This window comes from Crinia signifera, chromosome 5 (genome assembly GCF_055691185.1).
Source record: "Crinia signifera chromosome 5, ASM5569118v1, whole genome shotgun sequence".
NCBI lineage: Eukaryota > Metazoa > Chordata > Amphibia > Anura > Myobatrachidae > Crinia > Crinia signifera.
The window spans coordinates 245,294,699-245,316,247 of NC_139221.1; the positions used below are offsets into that span (position 1 = coordinate 245,294,699).

General features: G+C 42.5%; 1 protein-coding gene across 8 annotated transcripts in view; it reads left to right on the plus strand.

Annotated features, from left to right (window-relative positions):
• The window catches only part of SATB1 (SATB homeobox 1), a 166,736-nt gene that overhangs the window by 71,297 nt on the left and 73,890 nt on the right, over positions 1 to 21,549 (plus strand). For 2 of the 8 annotated variants that reach the window (XM_083188775.1, XM_083188778.1), the window contains exons 1-2: positions 15,349 to 17,075; positions 19,842 to 20,077. In XM_083188775.1, coding sequence (XP_083044901.1) covers positions 19,867 to 20,077 — 211 coding nt within the window. In that variant the 5' untranslated portion in view covers positions 15,349 to 17,075; positions 19,842 to 19,866. Of the gene's footprint in view, positions 1 to 15,347; positions 17,076 to 19,841; positions 20,078 to 21,549 lie in introns of those variants that run through there. The other 6 variants (XM_083188781.1, XM_083188773.1, XM_083188776.1 and 3 more) reach the window with 6 other exon arrangements.

A 21,549-nucleotide genomic window follows, 5' to 3' on the forward strand; every position in this document is an offset into this window, starting at 1 on the left:
CAATTATCTACCATAATTACTGTAAATTTAGCAAATCTGAGTTATTTTGATATGCACTTTGCACAGTATGAAAGCTAATATAACTTGTCAGTAAGCATGTTTTATTTGTATTTTTCTGGACTAAGTGTGAATGTTGTAGCGTTCTCAATCGTAGGATAGTATTAAATTGTTGACACAGCTGTGGAAAAATATTGCTTTGAATGTCTCATTGAAAAAAACAATAGCGTATTTTATTTTTGTAAAGAGCCGCTATTAAAACATAAACAAAAATATTTAATATTGGTGATCCTCACCAGTACTATTCAAACAGGTTTGGCCAAAGTAGCCATTATGGGTCCTCCCTCCTATATATAGTAGCCATTATGGGTCCTCCCTCCTATATATACAGCAGTAGTGCAGCACATAAATTATACCTGCAGCGCCCAAACATATAGCCCCCCCCCCCCCCCATTTACTTCTATCTCCTCTTATTATCCACCTCTATGACAATACTGTCGCCAGGGTCATGATCTAGTGACTGCCCACATTGCTATAAACCAAAGGAGATCTATGGATCAGGCAGCAGTTAATCATGTCACTTCAGATCTCCTCAGTTACTATGCCATTGGAGCTGGACTTTGGGCCTTATTCTAGTTCACTCTTTGAGGCAAATTCCTTCTTAGCTGGACAAAACCATGTGCACTGCAGGGGGGCAGATGTAACTTATACAGAGAGAGTTAGATTTGGGTGAGTTATTTTGTTTCTGTGCAGGGAAAATACTGACTGCTTTATTATTACACTGCAATATAGATCTCACTTTGAAGAAAAACCCCACCCAAATCTAATTCTCTCTGCACATGTTACATCTGCCCCACCTGCAGTGCACATGGTTTTGTCCAGCTAAGAAGGAATTTGCCTCTAAGAGTGAAGTAGAATAAGGCCCTTTGTCTCTGCTGTGTCGGCCAAGCTTGCCTGCTGTGGACACTGTAAGTGCAAGTGGTATACTCTGTGTAAGATCAGTCTTTACTCACATTGGGGATCGCTCTCTCTTTTCCCTCCCTCTCTCTCTCTCTCTCCTTTCCTCCGTTTTCACCCTTTCACCACTTCTTCTCTCTCCCTCACTTCATATTTCCCACTTCCTCACCTTGCCTCTCTCTCCCTCTGTCTCCTCTATCTCTATTTCCCTTATTTCTACCATTCTCTACCCACCCTATCCTTTACACTCTCCCTCCATTCTCTCCCTTACCCCATCCTTTTCTCTCTCACTATCTCCCCATAACAATCTCCATCCTCCAGTACTTCTCCCTGTCACCCACTGCTTCTCCTTCTCCCCATCAACCTATCCTGTCAACCTTTCCCTTTCACTAACTCTCCGTAACCCTCTGCCTCACTCCTTAACCCTATCAGTCCCTGCTTGTCACACAATCTGTCTCCCCATCACCCTCTGCCTCTTTTCATCACCCTTGTCACCTTGTACTTCTCCCTGTCACCCACTGCCTTGTGGCATGTTATAAACTTTGGGTGGGGCAGAGGGGGGGAGGGGGGGGAGAGAGAGAGAGGGCAAAGCATAGTATTGCACCCGGGCCCAGTCCTTGAAAGTTCACCACTGTTCCTAAAGAAGGACCTGATAAAAAGGTCTACAATTCTGTGACGAAATCTCAACCCTGGTTTTCTATATGTAGCATGGAAGGCGCATGTAGGTAGGAATGCCACTACTTGATGCTACAGCTCTACAGCTGACCCCAAGCCTCCTCATTATCACAAAGCCACATATACAGTACCAGTTGATATTGTGGGTAATCTGTCAGTGCTGTAATTTATGCCCAAAAAATTCTGTCACTCAAGAACTGTTATTACAACAGGAAAAAAATATTACGTTTTTTTTTGTCATATTCACAAATAATAGTGTTGAGTAGAAATTGTATCTGTTATACATTTGCAAACATATAGTAGTGTTTATATGTGTTTTATTTATGCTGAGGTAGTAGTTCCCAATCTTGGTCCTCGAGCTACACTAGCAGGCTACCTATGCACAGCTAAGTTAGGGGGTTATTCAGAGCTGATCGCTGTTGTGTGAATTAGCATAGCAATCGATGTGAACGGATCGCAGTACACATGCACGAGTCCAAACAGCAACAAAAATCAGCATTTTTTTGTATTTGCAACCCGGCCACAGTTTGATTGACAGGAAGTCAGCGTTTGTGGGTGGTAACCAGCTGTTTTTTAGGAATGTAAGGAAAAACGCAGGCATGTCCAGGAAGGGCACTGGACATCAGCTCCGGGTTCCATCAGCCTGTTTCTATTGCAGAGTTGTAGAAGATTTAAGGTCATGCTCAGACTGGAAAAATCATACGATGGTGAGTGAGTTGCACATGGATTTGCAGCTGGCTGCCAATTGGTGAGATTTTTCCAAGCCATTTACAGATGTGCATGGGGCAGGATTTCACTATGTCTGGGTGGCAGCTATCTGATGACAGGCAGGGCCATCTTAATGTATGGGATTAATAGGCAGCTGCCCAAGGGCCCCCAATTCTATGGGCCTTTAAGGAGTGGCAGATTGCGCTGTGAGAATCTGCCTCCTGATCTTCCTGGGAGCAGGAGAGAATATCAGAGCAACCAGGCTGTATTATCTTCCACCAATCTGAGTGCAACATTCTCTTCCTGCTTCACAGCCTGCAGCCAGACAGTGTATGGCTGTCAACATGCTGATTGGTGGATGGCTGGAGCCATCTACCAATGAATGTGTTGACAGCCATTCATTGTAAGGAAGCAAGTGAAAATATGGTGCAGGACTGCAGGAGGGGTATGTTATGATTTGTTTAAAAAAAAATCCTGTTAATGGTTGGGTAGGGACCCCAATGCATTGCTTTGCCCAGGGTCTACAATATTGTTCAGATGGCCCTGATGGCAGGGTTCTGCAAAATCGCCCATCAGCGATAATCTCTAAATCAGCCCCTTAACTACTCAGTTTAATTAAACGATCCCTGCTGCAAGCATGGATATTTTTAAACCTGGACTGGTAGGGTACCTTGAGAACAGAGTTGGGAAAACCATGTTTTTCCATCTTAATGTTATTTTTTAACTTGGGCTGAACTGGATGAACTTTGGAGTTTTTAAATTTGAGTGTTTTTGAATGCACCTTAGAGCAGGGCTGGCCAAAACGGTCCTCGAAATCTACTTAGCTGGTGCACAGGTGTAGTCATCACTAAAGCTGGGTATATGCTCCATAAGCGATATTGGCAGTTTATTATTTTGAACTCCCAGTCAAATGATATAGCGCATACAAAGTGAACAATATCGTTAACAATATCGTTCCGTAATGCCATCCTGTCACCACTCCAAACATACAGTCGTTGACAAAATAATCAAAATTGAGCTACATGTACAGCTGACAGAAGAACTCATTAATGAGTGTAGAAAGTGGACCATATTCAAAAAGTTATCGCTCAGAGAGGACAAAAGGACAATATTTTAATATGACAGCGTGAACCCAGCTTAACCTCTGTCAAACACGTGGTCAGGTCCGACCAACCTGTTACGCGAAGTATGCAGCTGAGTAAGCCGCCGTAGTAATCAGGGCGCTGATAGTGTCTTCTCTGTTGCTGTCAGCACCCTGATTACTATGGTAGCTTAAGGTGTGTACACATACATTAATTTACTTTCGATTCAATTTGCTTTCAATGTCACCAATTCCACCCCTTTTGATTTGGCCTTTGCTTTCCATTCGATTTCACATTAGATCATCACTTTTGCATTCGGTATCGATTTTGATTTCCATTCAAGGCATAGTGTACACATTCGATTTATTGGATCGAATTCGATATTTCCTTGCCTGCACAGTCTATTTTTCTTTTCGATATAGAGAAAAAGGGAGTGTGCATCGAATCAAATGCAGCTCAAAAGCGTCTTAAATACTGTGCGATTTCAATTCGATTTTGCTTCTATAAGCAAAATCAAAACGAAAACCTTTCAAAATCGAAGTGTGTGTTGCTACTCGCTGTATTGGGGACTGAAGTCAAGGACAGCCGGGCAGAGAGCGGTGGACAGCCCGGCTATATTCAGAGACAGGGTAAATATAAAATGGAGAGTGATAAACCACCAACCAATCAGCTCATACCTGTCATTTTTCAAACACAGCCTGTGATATGGCAGTTAGGAACTGATTGGCTGGTGGTTTATCACTCTCCACTTTATAAATTTTCAAGCTTAGTACATCTGAACCCAGATCCGCAGCTAGGTGCAGGGACCCTGTCTCTTGTTGCTGCTTGCCGCTCATGGCTGTGGATGGGACCCGAGCTGCAGCGCTCTGTGTTCTCCCAGAGAAATTGTAGGCACGGCCGGCCCGGCATGACATCACAATTAGCAACGAGCATGTAATACCCTTTGGCAAACAGCATGTAATCCCCCGTGGCAATAAGCATGTAATCTTCTGTGGCAACTAGCATGTAATCCCCCATGGCATCGAGCATGAAACCCCTGGCATCAAGCATGAAGCCTATGGCATCAAGCATGTAACCCATGGCCTTGAGCAAGAAACTCCTAGCAATGAGCATGTACAGTAGGTAAATGGCACTTATGTGGCCTAATATGTAATAGCCATTAAGGTGTGTGGTATAATATGTAATGGGCATTATGGAGTGTGGCATAATCTGTAATGGGTGTCATGGTGTGTGGCATAATGTGTAATGGGCATTACATTGTGTGGCATAATGTGTAATGGGCATTATGTTGTGTGGCACAATGTGTAATGGGCATTACATTGTGTGGCATTATGTGTAATGATATTACAGTGTGCGGAATTCTGGTGCAGTGTGTCTAAGTGCCTCTACCTGGTGCAGGGTGTCTAAGGGGCTCTACCTGGTTCAGTGGGTCTAAGGGGCTTACCTGGGGCAGTGTGCCTAAGGGGCTCTACCTGGTGCAGTGTGTCTAAGGGGCTTACCTGGGGCAGTGTGCCTAAGGGGCTCTACCTGGTGCAGTGGGTCTAAGGGGCCCTACGTGGTGCAGTGTCTAAGGGGCTGCACTATGTAGTCTTGAGGCTTTAAAAAAATCTGTCTTGTTTTTTAGTGTTTGTGGATCTGGCTTGAACGTGGTTCATTCATTACTACCAACTCATTCTGCAAATCCTCAGGTGATCTGGACATCCTGAACTGTTAGAGCATTACATTTAAACTGCCTTCATATTTATCAGTGTGTTTATCGGTCCTGTAGACATTCAGAGAAAATCATGTACCATAATATATCCAGTTATAGAGTATGTTTGAAACATTCTGCAGAATTTAGCAATATTTATATGTTAATGAGCAGATGACACATGGCAGTGTTCTGTAGATGCCTAAAGGTTACTAAATCAATATGGGGCACATTAATACAACATAAACCAGATGCTCAGAGAAACTGAGAGGTTGTATATGCATAGTTGGCCCATGATACGTATTGTTTAATGACGTAGTTTAAGGTTTTAAAGATTTTATTCTCTGGATATCTTGTCCCCAGAAATGTCTCAACACTGCTGATAAACCTGCCCATTGCGTGCTATTATTAGTCCTATTCCTGATATTGATTACAAATCTCATCTATTTTTTATTCTGCAAGCTTTCTGGATGTTTATATATTTAATGATAGTATTTGAAATGTAAAAATGACATCATAACTACACTAGGTTCAGTGTGCAAACTGTGCATGTTTTTTAACTGCAAGGAAAAGTAATGCCCTGTTAGATACATTAGATGTCAGTAGCATCTAGTAAGATGCCCATTGGTGTTGGTAATGCCTGATATGATGCCCAATAGATTTAGTAATATCCAGAAACAGTTGAAGCACCAGAGGGGGATCTACAACGCAGTTCACAATTCAAATAGGGTAGGCACAGCAGTTGCCACCAACTGCCTTTCCAAACTAACTCACTGGCAGTTGGTGTTTCTCCCCTATTTGAATTTTGGACTGTGCTGCAGCCCCTCATCTGGAGCCGCCACTGCCCAGAAGGATGCCCATTAGTAAGATTGTAGGCCCAGCACAGGCATAAGTTCATCCCAGTCGCCCGGAGGCAAATTGGAGCTTGGTGCTCCCATCCCCTCCTAAAACAAAGGACAGAAGCCCACAGTGAAATGGCAGGGCTCGAGCTCCGCTTTGTGACAAGAGCCAGTGGGTTAGAGTTAGACTCACGATATTTAGTTGTTTCCACAATGCAAAATCATCTGCAGGTCCCATCTCATAGTGCACTAACAGTGGGTGCACAGTCACTTGCTGCAGCACAGGCTGATGTGGGAGTAGTTCTGTCTCCTATAACAAGTGTTGGTGGGGCTTCTGGGTCAGAGCCAAGAAATGATACAGCAGCACCAATGGGCGCACCAAATAGCTTTGTTGGAAAAGCAGTGCTCGTGCTTGGATACCATTGCAAACCACACAGGTGCTGCTGTACATGCAGGTGCCCAATAAGGGCTTGGAGCTGGAGGCATGTGACTTCATTGCCTCTGAGAGTTATGGCCATGAGGTCCAGTAAGCAGCCAGTGACATGCACAACAGAGTATACACCTTCTGCCTCCTCCGACCTTTTTCAATCCGCTCTATTTTCCGCTAGCAGCATCCATACATTTATTTTTCATGCAACCACCTTAGTAGGCCTTCTCCATTAACCTACTTGCGTGAGCTCTTATGTATACATTAGATTCACTGAACTTCAGTTTTCTATTATATTCCTCCAGTGCCACCATTCTCTTTAACCATTTATCCAACTCTTTGTGCTGTCCTGGTGGTGCATTTACACGTTGTCAGTCGCCAATACAGGAATGCACCCTAAAATCCAGTATACAGTGGACAGCGAGCACAGGCTATATCCGAAACCAGTTTAAGGGATGCTGCATGCATATGCACTTCTACGTTAGTCTGGGTTCTGCTCCTACCTTTATAGGCCACAAGCCGAAAATCAATTAGAGACACATTACCCAAAGCCGTCATACTCTGTTCCAATGACTGTTGGCTTCTAGGCAAGAAACCGGATTGGGATAAGCTTACCTCTTCCATTTGACAGAAATAAACACGCATAAAAATTAGTTTCATTGATCCTGGGTTTCTCAGTACCCACTCGGCCCACTAGGCAGGAACCTAGATTGGCTAATGTATAATCTAGATTTTCTACTAGAGAGCAGCTCATCTGCCCCTTTTTCACTTTAAAATAATTGTGGCAGTTTGAAGAGTAGCTTCTTTGTGGAAAGATTCTCTAAGCTTCAAAAGTGATAAATTGGAGAGTGATAAATAGCCAGCCAATCAGCTCCTACCTGCCATGTCACAGACTGTGTTTGAAAAAGTCAGGCAAGAACTGATTGGCTGGCTGTTTATCATTCACCATTTTATCACTTTTGAAGCTTAGAGAATCTGGCCCTTGAACTGGTAACACAGCTCTACTGTATGTGTGTAAAAATTATATTCCTACTCGGCCATCAACTACTTTGAGATTGCGACTTGCCATCACCTGAGAAGTAGCGCCACTGTCACCACATCCCTACTCAGCAGAAAAATGTCTGTGATATATTCACTTGCTTCCTTCCTCTATCAACATAAAACTTGGATACGGCATTAGAGGCACATGCTGGACAATGCCACTGCAGGCTGAGTCCTGTAATCAAATATATTGCAAAATCCGGTACTTATTTGTTAGTTGGGCGCCCACTAAGCTATTTGCTTAGTTTTCCACATCCGCTCACCACACTTAGGGCTATATAAATATACACTATATAAATTCAACTCCATGCCGACATGGATAGTGGGGGTATGAGCGTACTAACTATAGTGGGCGCCCAACTAACATATAAATACCCAAAATCCAAATTATTATTTTTAATAATAATTTGTTCAATGTAATCAAACTTTAATTCCTGCAAAAAATATTGATAATATTATATGAAATTAGCTTCAGGCTATTAAATTAAATTCAAAGTGCAATTTTTTTTTTGTCTAGCTGAAATAAACTGCACTAAGTATTCACATTTGGCCACTCAGTTTTCAATTGCAGGTGTTTTTGTCCATTTTTGCCCATGCCTTTTCCCTTTTTTGGGGGGCGAATCAGCATGGACGAAAACAGACCCAAAAGCCATCCAAAACGATGTGACCAAAAGTGGTCAAAAACACTTGGATTGGCAGTGAATTCGCTGATCCAGATGATTTCTGACCATGCCGGATTTTTCAACCAGTTGAAAAATCTGCACGAGCATTGAATAGGGCAAATCCAATTCGGCCTTAAAAACGGGTGAAAATTTAAAAAATTTCGACTGTTCAAATAATCCAGCAATTTAAAACAAAACCCTATGTGTATAAGCAGATGTACAGTACATGAAACAAAAATCGGTACTTGTTTCCTAGCATGGCACCCATCGCATACGATGCCATAAGGTATGCCAGGGGCGGATTGGGAATTAAAAGCAGCCCGGGAAATAATTTGAGGCAGCCCTGGGGGGGGCACAAATTTTTAGGGGTGTGGCCTAGTTTTGTGGGTGTGGCCTATTTCAACGAGGCCACGCCCCATTTTCACCACTGTGGGGGCATGGCTGGTAACTCTCTCGGTACTTGTGTAATATCTGGGCGCCCGATTTTTTCCATTGTATTGCATCGCATTGCATGCAATATAGTGGCATACAATTCATGCAATGCGATTTTTCAATGTAAAGACCCGATTTTTAATTGTATAGTCACCCATGGGTGATTTCATACCCCCACTATCCAACTACGCATGGAGTTGATTTTATATACTATTGTTTTGTCCTGACGACGGGGGAGACCCCGAAACGTAGACTTCCAGGCAATAACATTGTCCTACGTTCACCAGCCGTACTAGTCCCTGAGTGCCCTTCTTCTACAGTCTTTATATATATATAACACTATTGTTTTGTCCTGACGACGGGGGGAGACCCCGAAACGTAGACTACCAGGCAATAAAATTGTCCTACGTTCACCAGCCGTACTAGTCCCTGAGTGCCCTTCTTCTACAGTCTTTGTCTACACGGGCTGCGAGGCCCTTTGGGTGGCACCAGGGCAAGACAGTTCATTTGGACTAATCCTAAGACCTGAGTGCCGGTCTTACTTTTGGATATATATATATATACCCATAGAAATAGCAGACGTCACTCAGAGGCTTGTGATGAAAGTGTCACAGTGCTTTTAATTCACATATATGTTTCGGGGCAGTCCCCTTCGTCAGGGGCAGTCCCCTTCGACTGCCCCGAAATGTAGATGTGAATTAAAAGCACTGTGACAGTTTCATCACAAGCCTCTGAGTGGCCCCTGCTATTTCTTTGGGTATACATCACACCCAGCGACGGGTGATCGGGATGGCACCAGAGCAAGTGACTCCTTGAGGAGAGTCTGGATACTGCAGGTCGGGAGTGCCAGACCACGGAATATATATATATAATATTAGTATATATATATATATATATATTCGGTGCTGGCGGCCCGGCACTCACCCTGGTAGTCACTGCGCCCCGGTGCCCTCCCAGAACAAGATGAATAGTAGAACAGGAATGGGCGGCACTTTCAAAGATTTAATGTGGTGAGACAAACGACCAACGTTTCGGGGTGTGTTAAGGTGCTCAAGTGGAAAACAGTGTACAAAATAAAACATCTTACCTAAATAGGTGAGAAAGACACTCCTCTCAGCCATCCCCCATCCGTCCACGCCAGCCGGGACGACATGAAGCGGAAGCCGGAGGTAGAAGGGAGCGGAAGCTGTCAGACGCTGCTGCGCTAGTGACACGCACGCTTGAGGTTGCCTAGGCAACCTTCTGGGCTAAGAAATACATGGGCTTCTCGGTGTGGCGCGGTCGGATCTGAGGGAGGGGGAAAAGCACAGAGAAACGATTACCGTATAAACCGTGCACATAAATAAATAAAACATTGCATTATGTGTGACATAACTGGTGAGCCGCGATGCCAGTGTGGCAGAGGCGGCGGATATCACTGAAAGGGGGATGACCCGTAGGGTTAAAACTTTAACTGGGTGACAAGCATGAGTGATTGAGACTAAAGCGCTGATGACTGGACTGTCGAAAGCGTCCTTAGAAAATACTTAAAAGGTAATTCCAGTAAGAGGACTGGGAAGGAAACCATAGATTAAATGTGTCTTGGTGCATAAATTGCCGTCTGGCAGGGGACTGGTACTGGTACTTAGTGTGTATATATATATATATATATATATATATATATATGTAGACAGAGCACTGGCACTTGGTACAGCGAGGGTTGATTGAACAGGGTGCCTTCCACAACAATGATATAGAAACGTATCTCCAGATAAGTGAAAAGCAGATTTTCAAATAAGAGAAGACAGGAGGCGGCACTCGCAAATAAGTAGTCAATTGTATTCAATCCATAACAAGTGAAAAAGAAGAAGTCCGTATATTGGTGTCGACAAGTTTCGAAGCATTGCCGCCTCCTGTCTTCTCTTATTTGAAAATCTGCTTTTCACTTATCTGGAGATACGTTTCTATATCATTGTTGTGGAAGGCACCCTGTTCAATTAACCCTCGCTGTACCAAGTGCCAGTCCTCTGTCTACATATATATATATATATATATATATATATACACACACACTAAGTACCAGTACCAGTCCCCTGCCAGACGGCAATTTATGAACCAAGACGCACACACACAATATATATATATATATAGTGTGTGTGTGTGTGTATATATATATATATATATATATATATATATATATATATATATATATATATAGTGTATATATATCTATATATATATCTCTATATATAGATATATATATATAATATAGTATATAAATATATATATATATTTTGTGCGCATTATGCGTTTAACAATTAACACATTAGTGGCAGTGGGCGACGACTACTCACTTAACAAAGTGAGTTTTTTTTCTTTCTGCCTGCGAGTGCGTTCCCTGCTGCTGCGGGCGGGTGAGCTGGCCGGAGGGTTTGGACGGGCGGCAGCAGGGAGGGTGGGCGCCGGGCGGACTAACTAGCTAGCAGGGGGTGAGGGGTAGGACATTACTCACAGCCGCCGCCACCGCTCTTCCGTCGGCATCCAGCAGCAGCATTGCCCAAAACAAATATGGCCCCGCATATGTGCATTTAATATATGCATATATGCGGCGGCCATATTTGTTTTGGGCAATGCTGCCGTTTGTGACCAGGCTGGGCTGCGGCCGCTTCTAACAGAGGTAAGCGGCCCAGCCAGCGTGAAATCTGGTCCAGCCCACCGGGAAACGGCCCGGTTTCCCGGTGGGCCAATCCGCCTCTGAGGTATGCGATATTCGGGAAAATGACCCTGATTGTACAATTAAATATCGCAACCCTGATGGGTGCTTACAATGGTAAATGCACCCCCATTGTCCACGCCACCCCCACTATCAACGCCAACACACATTCACTGCGCTCGCCACATTATCTAAAATCAAGTCCAGGCCGATGTGGATAGTTGGGGTATGAAAAGATCGGAGGACGCGTACCGCTGCGCTCGCCACGCTTCGGGTTGATAGTGGGGGCGGCGTTGAGAATGGGGGTGCATTTCACATTGTAAGCACCCATCAGGGTGATTGTACAATTAAAAATCGGGTTGCCTCGCATCGCATCGCATGCCGCTATATAGCATGCGATGCAATGCAATGGTGTACGATGGAAATCGGGGGCGCCGTGCTAGGAAACAAGAACACAAAAATTAATATTGGGTATAAACTTTGTTTCATGCACAAAATTATTTAAAAATTCATGTATATTTTACCTTAGGAGGACTATGGCGGGGGTATACAATTACCTGCCGTGAAGCAACAGGTGTTAAAAAAAAATTTCCAGGTTTTATCACTTTTTTTACATGCTATCCTATTACATTTTCTCACAAAAACACAGTTTCAGTAAAACTTGGTCGCTTTTGAGGACGTAGCTGCTTTTGAGGATTTTGTTTCGACTGCCTGAGGAAGGTAACAAGATCCTAGATAAACCGTGCCTCACACTGTCTTATCGAGGCTATTTAGATCACTGAAAGGGGGATGACCCGTAGGGTTAAAACTTTAACTGGGTGACAAGCATGAGTGATTGAGACTAAAGCGCTGATGACTGGACTGTCGAAAGCGTCCTTAGAAAATACTTAAAAGGTAATTCCAGTAAGAGGACTGGGAAGGAAACCATAGATTAAATGTGTCTTGGTGCATAAATTGCCGTCTGGCAGGGGACTGGTACTGGTACTTAGTGTGTATATATATATATATATATATATATATATGTAGACAGAGCACTGGCACTTGGTACAGCGAGGGTTAATTGAACAGGGTGCCTTCCACAACAATGATATAGAAACGTATCTCCAGATAAGTGAAAAGCAGATTTTCAAATAAGAGAAGACAGGAGGCGGCACTCTCAAATAAGTAGTCAATTGTATTCAATCCATAACAAGTGAAAAAGAAGAAGTCCGTATATTGGTGTCGACAAGTTTCGAAGCATTGCCGCCTCCTGTCTTCTCTTATTTGAAAATCTGCTTTTCACTTATCTGGAGATACGTTTCTATATCATTGTTGTGGAAGGCACCCTGTTCAATTAACCCTCGCTGTACCAAGTGCCAGTCCTCTGTCTACATATATATATATATATATATATATATATACACACACACTAAGTACCAGTACCAGTCCCCTGCCAGACGGCAATTTATGAACCAAGACGCACACACACAATATATATATATATATAGTGTGTGTGTGTGTGTATATATATATATATATATATATATATATATATATATATATATAGTGTATATATATCTATATATATATCTCTATATATAGATATATATATATAATATAGTATATAAATATATATATATATTTTGTGCGCATTATGCGTTTAACAATTAACACATTAGTGGCAGTGGGCGACGACTACTCACTTAACAAAGTGAGTTTTTTTTCTTTCTGCCTGCGAGTGCGTTCCCTGCTGCTGCGGGCGGGTGAGCTGGCCGGAGGGTTTGGACGGGCGGCAGCAGGGAGGGTGGGCGCCGGGCGGACTAACTAGCTAGCAGGGGGTGAGGGGTAGGACATTACTCACAGCCGCCGCCACCGCTCTTCCGTCGGCATCCAGCAGCAGCATTGCCCAAAACAAATATGGCCCCGCATATGTGCATTTAATATATGCATATATGCGGCGGCCATATTTGTTTTGGGCAATGCTGCCGTTTGTGACCAGGCTGGGCTGCGGCCGCTTCTAACAGAGGTAAGCGGCCCAGCCAGCGTGAAATCTGGTCCAGCCCACCGGGAAACGGCCCGGTTTCCCGGTGGGCCAATCCGCCTCTGAGGTATGCGATATTCGGGAAAATGACCCTGATTGTACAATTAAATATCGCAACCCTGATGGGTGCTTACAATGGTAAATGCACCCCCATTGTCCACGCCACCCCCACTATCAACGCCAACACACATTCACTGCGCTCGCCACATTATCTAAAATCAAGTCCAGGCCGATGTGGATAGTTGGGGTATGAAAAGATCGGAGGACGCGTACCGCTGCGCTCGCCACGCTTCGGGTTGATAGTGGGGGCGGCGTTGAGAATGGGGGTGCATTTCACATTGTAAGCACCCATCAGGGTGATTGTACAATTAAAAATCGGGTTGCCTCGCATCGCATCGCATGCCGCTATATAGCATGCGATGCAATGCAATGGTGTACGATGGAAATCGGGGGCGCCGTGCTAGGAAACAAGAACACAAAAATTAATATTGGGTATAAACTTTGTTTCATGCACAAAATTATTTAAAAATTCATGTATATTTTACCTTAGGAGGACTATGGCGGGGGTATACAATTACCTGCCGTGAAGCAACAGGTGTTAAAAAAAAATTTCCAGGTTTTATCACTTTTTTTACATGCTATCCTATTACATTTTCTCACAAAAACACAGTTTCAGTAAAACTTGGTCGCTTTTGAGGACGTAGCTGCTTTTGAGGATTTTGTTTCGACTGCCTGAGGAAGGTAACAAGATCCTAGATAAACCGTGCCTCACACTGTCTTATCGAGGCTATTTAGATCTGATACAATTACCTAAGGTAATTGGATACCACTTTATGTGTATATGAAACATAAATGTACAGGGCTCCGGGAAGTGGCATATTTATAATTGGTGCAATGTGTGCATTGTGCACAGGCCCATTTTCTAATACTTACCTCTCCGGAGCCCTGCAATTCTACTAGAAACGCCCAAAAAATGCCAACCGCACCATTTTGTCGGAGGTCTACTTATGCGCTATAGTGCTCAGACGCTACTGCGCTGAGGCCGGCAGAGAGTAGGGGGCCTGAATGGAGGAGGCTACACACGGGCCTCCTCTACTCTTAAAGCACCGCTGAGTAGGGATGGACATCGCAATGTTTCATAACCATCGATGATTTTGTTTTGATGGTAGTACTATTAGCATTCGATGTTTGCCGCCATCAAATGGTAAACAATCAATGGTGATTTGATGGTCCCTCAGTCAGCCCTGCTGAAGTGCTTCTGCGCATGCTTGGCCGCACTGAAGATATTTGATGCGGAAAAAGGGATTTTTTTTTTGCACATGCACAGAACATATAGTTTTTTTGTATCAAATTCTTTTGATACAATGGTAAATTGCCATTATTGAAAGATTCGATGGCGGAAGCCAACCCTTCATTTGTTGGTGGGCTTCCGATGTCCATCCCTACTCCTGACTCGGGGGCAGACGTATTAAGCCGGGTGAAGTGATAAAGTTGAAGGAGATAATGCCGCAAGCCAGTCTGCTCCCAACTGTCATTTTTATAAACACAGCATGTAACATGACAGTTAAGAGGTGATTGGCTGCTGCGTTATCACCTTCCACTTTATTACTTCATCTCGCTAAATACATCTGCCTCTCAGTGCTTAAACCTGGGCCCCGTTCTCAGTATTATATTATGCAAATATACTAGAATCCAGAATACGAAAATCCAGAATACTTCTTCTGGTGAAACATTTCGGATACTGGAGTCTCAGCCTGTTCTATATAGTGCACACATACTGTACTATAACCATAAGCCTTCAGTATGAATGAACAGTGTGTGTGTGTGACAGGCTCGTACAGCATGAGGAAACTTTCTCACTTATCCATGGAAGTTTATAAGAGAGGAGGAACTTAAGGTAAATTGTTCCTGTGTGTCCTGCATCCTGCGTTTGCTGAGGAAATCCTACATTGTGTAGAAGTAGCCCGGGCTGTTCCCGTATATAGCGATGCTGAGCAGCCCGGCGAGCTGCTGCTGTGGTCCCCGGCTGCGGGAAGGGGTTAAGCTGTGAGAGGCTGCAGCTCTCCTCCTCCTCCCTCCCTCCTATGTGCCTGTGTCACTGTGTGAGCTCAGCCTGCCTCCATGCTGCCGCCCTTCCCCTCCCTCCACCCTGTACTGCTGCTCCCTGTTATTCTGGCTATTGTGTATAATCTGCGCGCAGCCGCCTCACTGTAATCAAGAAGATTAGAGATTCTTGCGCGTCCGGAAATCCCAATCCCCCCCCTTGGTACTCCCCCTCATCCATCTCACCTGCCTACCTAAACTCCTAATTTACCCCCCTCCTTCCCTCCTCGCGCCCCGCTGCCCGTCTCCTATATCGCCTTTTATATTCTTTCTGGTTTTCCCCCTTTTTGATCCCATGCATGTAAGGGTTTGCTGCTGCTCTCCTCCCCCTCTCATCATGTCTCTCCTCCTCCTCCTCCTCTGTCTCTCTCCCAGGACGTCGGCTGATCCGGGGCCGCCAGGGAAGGGCTTGGGGCTGCAGGAAGGGAGCTGGATCTCCGGCGGTGGCCCGGCTGCTCTTATTTTGTATTAAAATGAGGAGGAGGAAGAAGAAGCAGCAACAACAACAGCAGCAGCAGCAGCAACAAGCCCGGGAGCAGCAGCAGCAGCAGCAGCAGCATCCCTATTAGCGAGAGCAGTCCTAGAGCACAGAGAGCAGGGAACGGCGGCAGGAGCAGGAGGAGGAGGAGGAGTGATGAGTCAATACAACTAATAATTTAATGGGGACACAGAAACGCAGAGAGAGAGAGAGAGAGAAGCAGCAGCACTGGACAAACAAACACAACACACACACACAGACACACACACACACACTCTCCTGACACACAAGCTGCTCAAATCATAACACCCTGCAACAGCCAGCAACCCCAAGCAGCAAATAACCCCTCATTATCAGCCTGCCTATTGTTTAATAATGCATGCACCTAGGAGAGGAGGACAGCATAAGCCCAGGACTGAGAAGAGGCATTATTCCTGCATTCTGAGAAACTACTGAGCACTTCCCTGTCATCTGCCCCCAATTCCCCTGGCTGTCGGGCAGGAGGAAGCACCCCTCACTTTCCTCACTTTATAATATTATTATTATTTATTGCTGTTATTTATTTATTTATTTCCCTTCCTTCCTCGACACCCATCTCTTTCCATTGCTCCCACCCCTCCAGTCCTACCTCCCATCTACTTATACATGGAGAAGATCCTGGTCTACCTGTCAACTCTTCCCAGCCTGTAAACATAGGGAGCTCAATTCCTCCTGTACACTCCGTCACCTATTTCCAGCAAAAAAAAGTTTGATGCTTTCAATTTAAATGGTCCTTGTCAGGGACTGTGCAGGTGGATGACATTAGCATCCACTCTGTCTCTGTGACTACCCAACTTCAGTCCTTTCCAGCATCCCATCTCATCCCTCACTCGTTCCCTGCTGTCACTATGCTGTGGTTCGATTTGATTGCGAGCTCCTTGGACAACTCTCCAGACTGAATATCACCAGCAGCTGCTGTTGGCTTCTTCCTCTGCTGAGCATCTCTTTACCACAGATTATTAATATACTTTTTTATCTAGTTTCCTCCTGCCGCCAGTCTCTTCCTCTCCCTGCTTTTGCCTGTGCACATTGGATGCACATTGTCACCATTTTGGGGAAGCACATTAAGAAACAAATATATGTATATATATTCAAAAATATAGAAAAGAAGATTCGCATTTAATAAGTTATCTGCAGGTCTGCTGCTAAAAGGACCAGAGAAATCCCTATTGCATCAACTGAGAGGAAGTTGGACTTTCCTTTATCCATTATATGCTTTCAGATTGGGAAGTGGTGAGTTATCTTTTATTATATCTTTAGCCGCTGCTGGCCCTGACTGCCATAGAGTTTGTGCCTTGTGTGTTGTCACACTGTAGCACTTTGCTTCTTTGTCTCTTTAAAAGGTCAGAGGGAAATCCTGGTAGGGATTGTGGCAGTCACAAGGACCGGAGGGCTTGTAACTTCCCTGGCTCCCTGGGTCTCCTGAGACTTTGTAGTGTTGGTCTGTCTATATAACCAATGTGCCCTGGGATTGCTGCGTTCAGTACCGGAATGACAGCTAAAGTTCTCTCTAGTCCCCTAGTGCTCTTTCCAGAAAACATGTACTGTATATGTATTATTATATAAACTACATTTATTTACATTGCATTTACTTGCTGGTTGTGTCATTCCATATATATGTGCCTGTCACTGTGGTAGTCACATAGTTCCGAGTGATTCATACACTTTATAAAAAAATAAAAATAAAAAAAAAGTCCTAACATTTACCTTTAACTTCAGGTTTCATTATGAGAAGTTGGCCACAAAAAAATGTGATCATGTTAAAATTGAAAATAATCTGAAGGCTGGTTTTAGTTTTGCAGACAGTGTGAAGTGTTCTTTGCCAGCCGATTACTGTGTCTGCTCTGTGTTTTACATAAAAAAGCCTTATTGTGTAGGTGAGCTTAGTATCAGTTTCAGGTAACTACTGCGACCAGAGCCAAGGCACGGAAGTAGATCCCTGCTGACCCTCTCTTGGCGGTGAATGGGTTAAGCAGAACAGAGGCACAGCCTGACAGGGATAACTACAGATAATTGTCACCGCCTTGTGCTGTCATTGTGGGTATGCTCTGCTCATCATTATTTGTAACCGAGATCTTGGTGAACTTTAGCCTTGGGCATAGTGTTTTAAATAGGCAAATTAGATGTTTTATACACAATTGATTCTGATTTTGACACCGATGTACGATGTTAAAATTCAGGGTGCTGCTGTTTGTCAAAACACTGTAAGGGCCACATTTGTCAGAAAGTCTTTAATCTGGGGAAATGTGGAGTTTGACATCCCAACATCAGTTACTTGAGCTGTAGAGTTTTTCTAAGTTATTATTAACTTTAAACTACCTGTTATTTTCAAAGCAATATCTATCTATCTATCTATCTATCTATCTATCTATCTATCTATCTATCTATCTATCTACGGTATCTACGGTATCTATCTGTCTATCTATCTATCTATCTATCTATCTATCTATCTATCTATCTGTCTGTCTGTCTGTCTGTCTGTCTGTCTATCTATCTATCTATCTATCTATGTATCTACGGTATCTATCGTCTATCTATCTACGGTATCTATCTATCTATCTATCTATCTATCTATCTATCTATCTATCTATCTATCTATCTATCTATCTACAGTATCTATCTATCTACGGTATCTGTCTGTCTGTCTGTCTGTCTGTCTATCTAATTTCCAGTGGGGATAAAAACAGTAACTGAGCATTTGATCTAAGAACCATTATTAAATAAGTCTTATAATGTTTCTTAGTCAAGATTTCACTAGCAGTTCTGTGACATGTTACATTGTCTCCTGATTACGCTTTACAACATGAATAGAGATATTTTAATTGAAAGAATTGTTTTATTTGCAAAATAAAGACTTGTCTAATGTCATTTTGTCTTGAGGAGAAAAAGAAAGTATGACATTTAATTGCTGTGCATTGGGAAGCTGCATTAGTTCTTTATAGATCTGTTATGAGGAAGTTGCAGGTGTCAGATCTGATGCTTGTTTCCTACATGCAGCTACAGAAAAACAAAAATATATTACAGTGAAGTATAGCGTCACACAGTGGGTGTATCTAATGAAAAGGCATGTTTACATTTATCGTGTATTCATAATGTAGGTATGTATAACAGAATGTTACTGTAATCTTCTGTGAACCCTCCGAAGTTTAAAGGCCCTTGCTGGCAAACTTGTGTTGCTGCTGCTGCTGCTGCCACATGAAAGTGTAATGTAATTTTGACAGTATAATGCTCACTCAGCATGGTGCATTAGTCATGTTTCCATGCATATAGACTTACATGAGCAGACAGATTCTAAATATGTGCTCTTAATTGGCATACAGAGAGCCTGTGGTACGGAATGGATTAGATACAACCTTCAAAATCACATACAGTAGATATCAGCCACAGTGTGACTGGCGTATTATTGATAACTGTGAACTCCTTATATACTCTTGGTTTTAAGCTAAACCTTTCAGTAGGGCCAAATACTTTGAATTATACACTTCCATGCACAAAACGAAAGTTAATATCTTGCTTTTAAATGGAACACAGATATATATCGAATATGTATTAACATTTAGATTGCAATTCTGAAATTTAATGACACTGAAAACCTACTAAAGGTAAGTATATAAAAATGGGCATTCTTTCCACCCAAAAATATGTATTCTTAATGATATTCCTTATACAACAGATAGACTAAACTTTCTAAAAACAAATGAATAGCTACTATGATCACAGGTGTTTGTCATCCAGAGGTTGGTGTGCAACTGTAATACTGTTCAAGCAGTGTTCTGCATTTCATTCTGATATATATATATATATATATATATATATATATATATATATATATATGTATATATGTATGTGTGTGTGTATTTGTGTGTGTGTGCACTAGTAGAACAATTGGTTATTATTCGCATTCCTTATACTACAACAGACAAGCACGCCTCATTGATTTATAAATACTTCTGTGTGTGTTTTTTTTTTTTGTTGATTTTTTTTTTTTTATTGTGCCAGGTGATCCTTAGAGGCGGGACTGAGCATGGATCATTCGAACGAGACAACTCAGGGGATAGAACATTCGGAAATGTCTAACAATGTAAGCGATCCAAAAGGTCCGCCAGCCAAAATAGCCCGCCTTGAGCAGAATGGAAGTCCTCTAGGAAGAGGAAGAATTGGAAGTACAGGTGGAAAAATGCAAGGGGTGCCACTTAGACACTCTGCACACATGATGAGGACCAGTATCCGAAAAGGTAATTTTCTTCAAACCATATAACATCCTAAATTTATAGATGAATCAGAAGCTGCTGCTGCATCCCAGTGATTGTTTACAAATGAGTGTGAGGATTTTGAGAGTTTTTTTTCTGCTGCTTTGCAGGTTACATAGAATAACATTTTTTTCGATTGTGTTGGTTAGAGTAGTATAATACTTGTTGGCTATCAAGTTTTTTTTTATATCATTTGTTAGTTTGACACATTTTATTTATATTCAGCCTTTAAAACACTTTTGATAATAAGAGAAAGTGTGATAAAGGCTTCTTTATTTATTTTATTTTTTTCCTTAATCTCAACACTATCGGACAAGTGCAAAGATTTTTTAAATGAATTAAGCTAATAATGTTACCAGCTAATAAACATGACAAAGACAATGAAAGATGTGGTTATTTTAAAAAGTAGGTATGGTCATGTCTCTTGTGTAGATGTTTCCTTTTGGGTTACAAGTTGTATTATTTTCAAACAAGTGATAATTTCAAGTACATATTTGAAGGCAGTGGAATGTCATTGTGTTCAGTGTGTAACATTTATCATACAATCATTCATTTTGCATTCAGTTTGGCGAAAACAAAGCATATATTGATCCTAAAATGAACAGACACAGCAGTTGGTATTGTTAGATCTCTATCTATTAAAATGGAAAAACAGCAGTTCAGCAAATTCTTTGGCCTCTGTTCATGATTACCCTATTTATTGATTGTTTGCCAAGAATGTATGCATCTTAAGAAAGCCAGGGTAGAACAAGCATAAAAAATATCATTTATTATGGCTTTTCAAAGTGAGTGCATTAATACTGTGCTGAGAAGCTTTGGCGAAGCTATATAAAAGGACATTCTGACGCCTGCAAACGTATAAGTTCTATAAATTCCTAAATAGGAGTTTTCAGCTGTCTCTGGTACTATGTGATATTTGCACAGTAAACTTTAATGCCAGGACAGTTTTAGACAAGGATTCTACAGACTTCGCTGCTCCTTATGCAGACTTGTTGTTTACATAGACTCATAAACGTTCAGCAAAAGCCCTAGCAGTGCCTTCAGGTTGGAATCATCTTATATTTTTAGCACTGACCAAAGCTTTCCTCTTTTTTTTTTTTTTGATGCTGGACAGTTGTAAGTTGCTGCACTGGGAAGCTGGGCCAAGTATTAGGTCAGATGGGAGCAGTTACGTGACAGTGTTGCTATATAATGCTGATCACTTGAGTAAAGACACCACTTGTCACTCTGTGCCCGATGACGTGCAAACATTCTAGACCAAATAAATAACATGTTATGCAGTTTGACACTTTTTCCCCTTGTATTTTACAATTTTAATAGAAATCAGACAATCTCGTAAGCAATTTAGTTTTACGTGCGATACATCTGATAATTAAAAGACGGTCATTGAAAGTCAGTTCCGAAAGTAAAGATTTAATTGCATGGAGATATATATTTTTCTACACCACAGTGCCTTA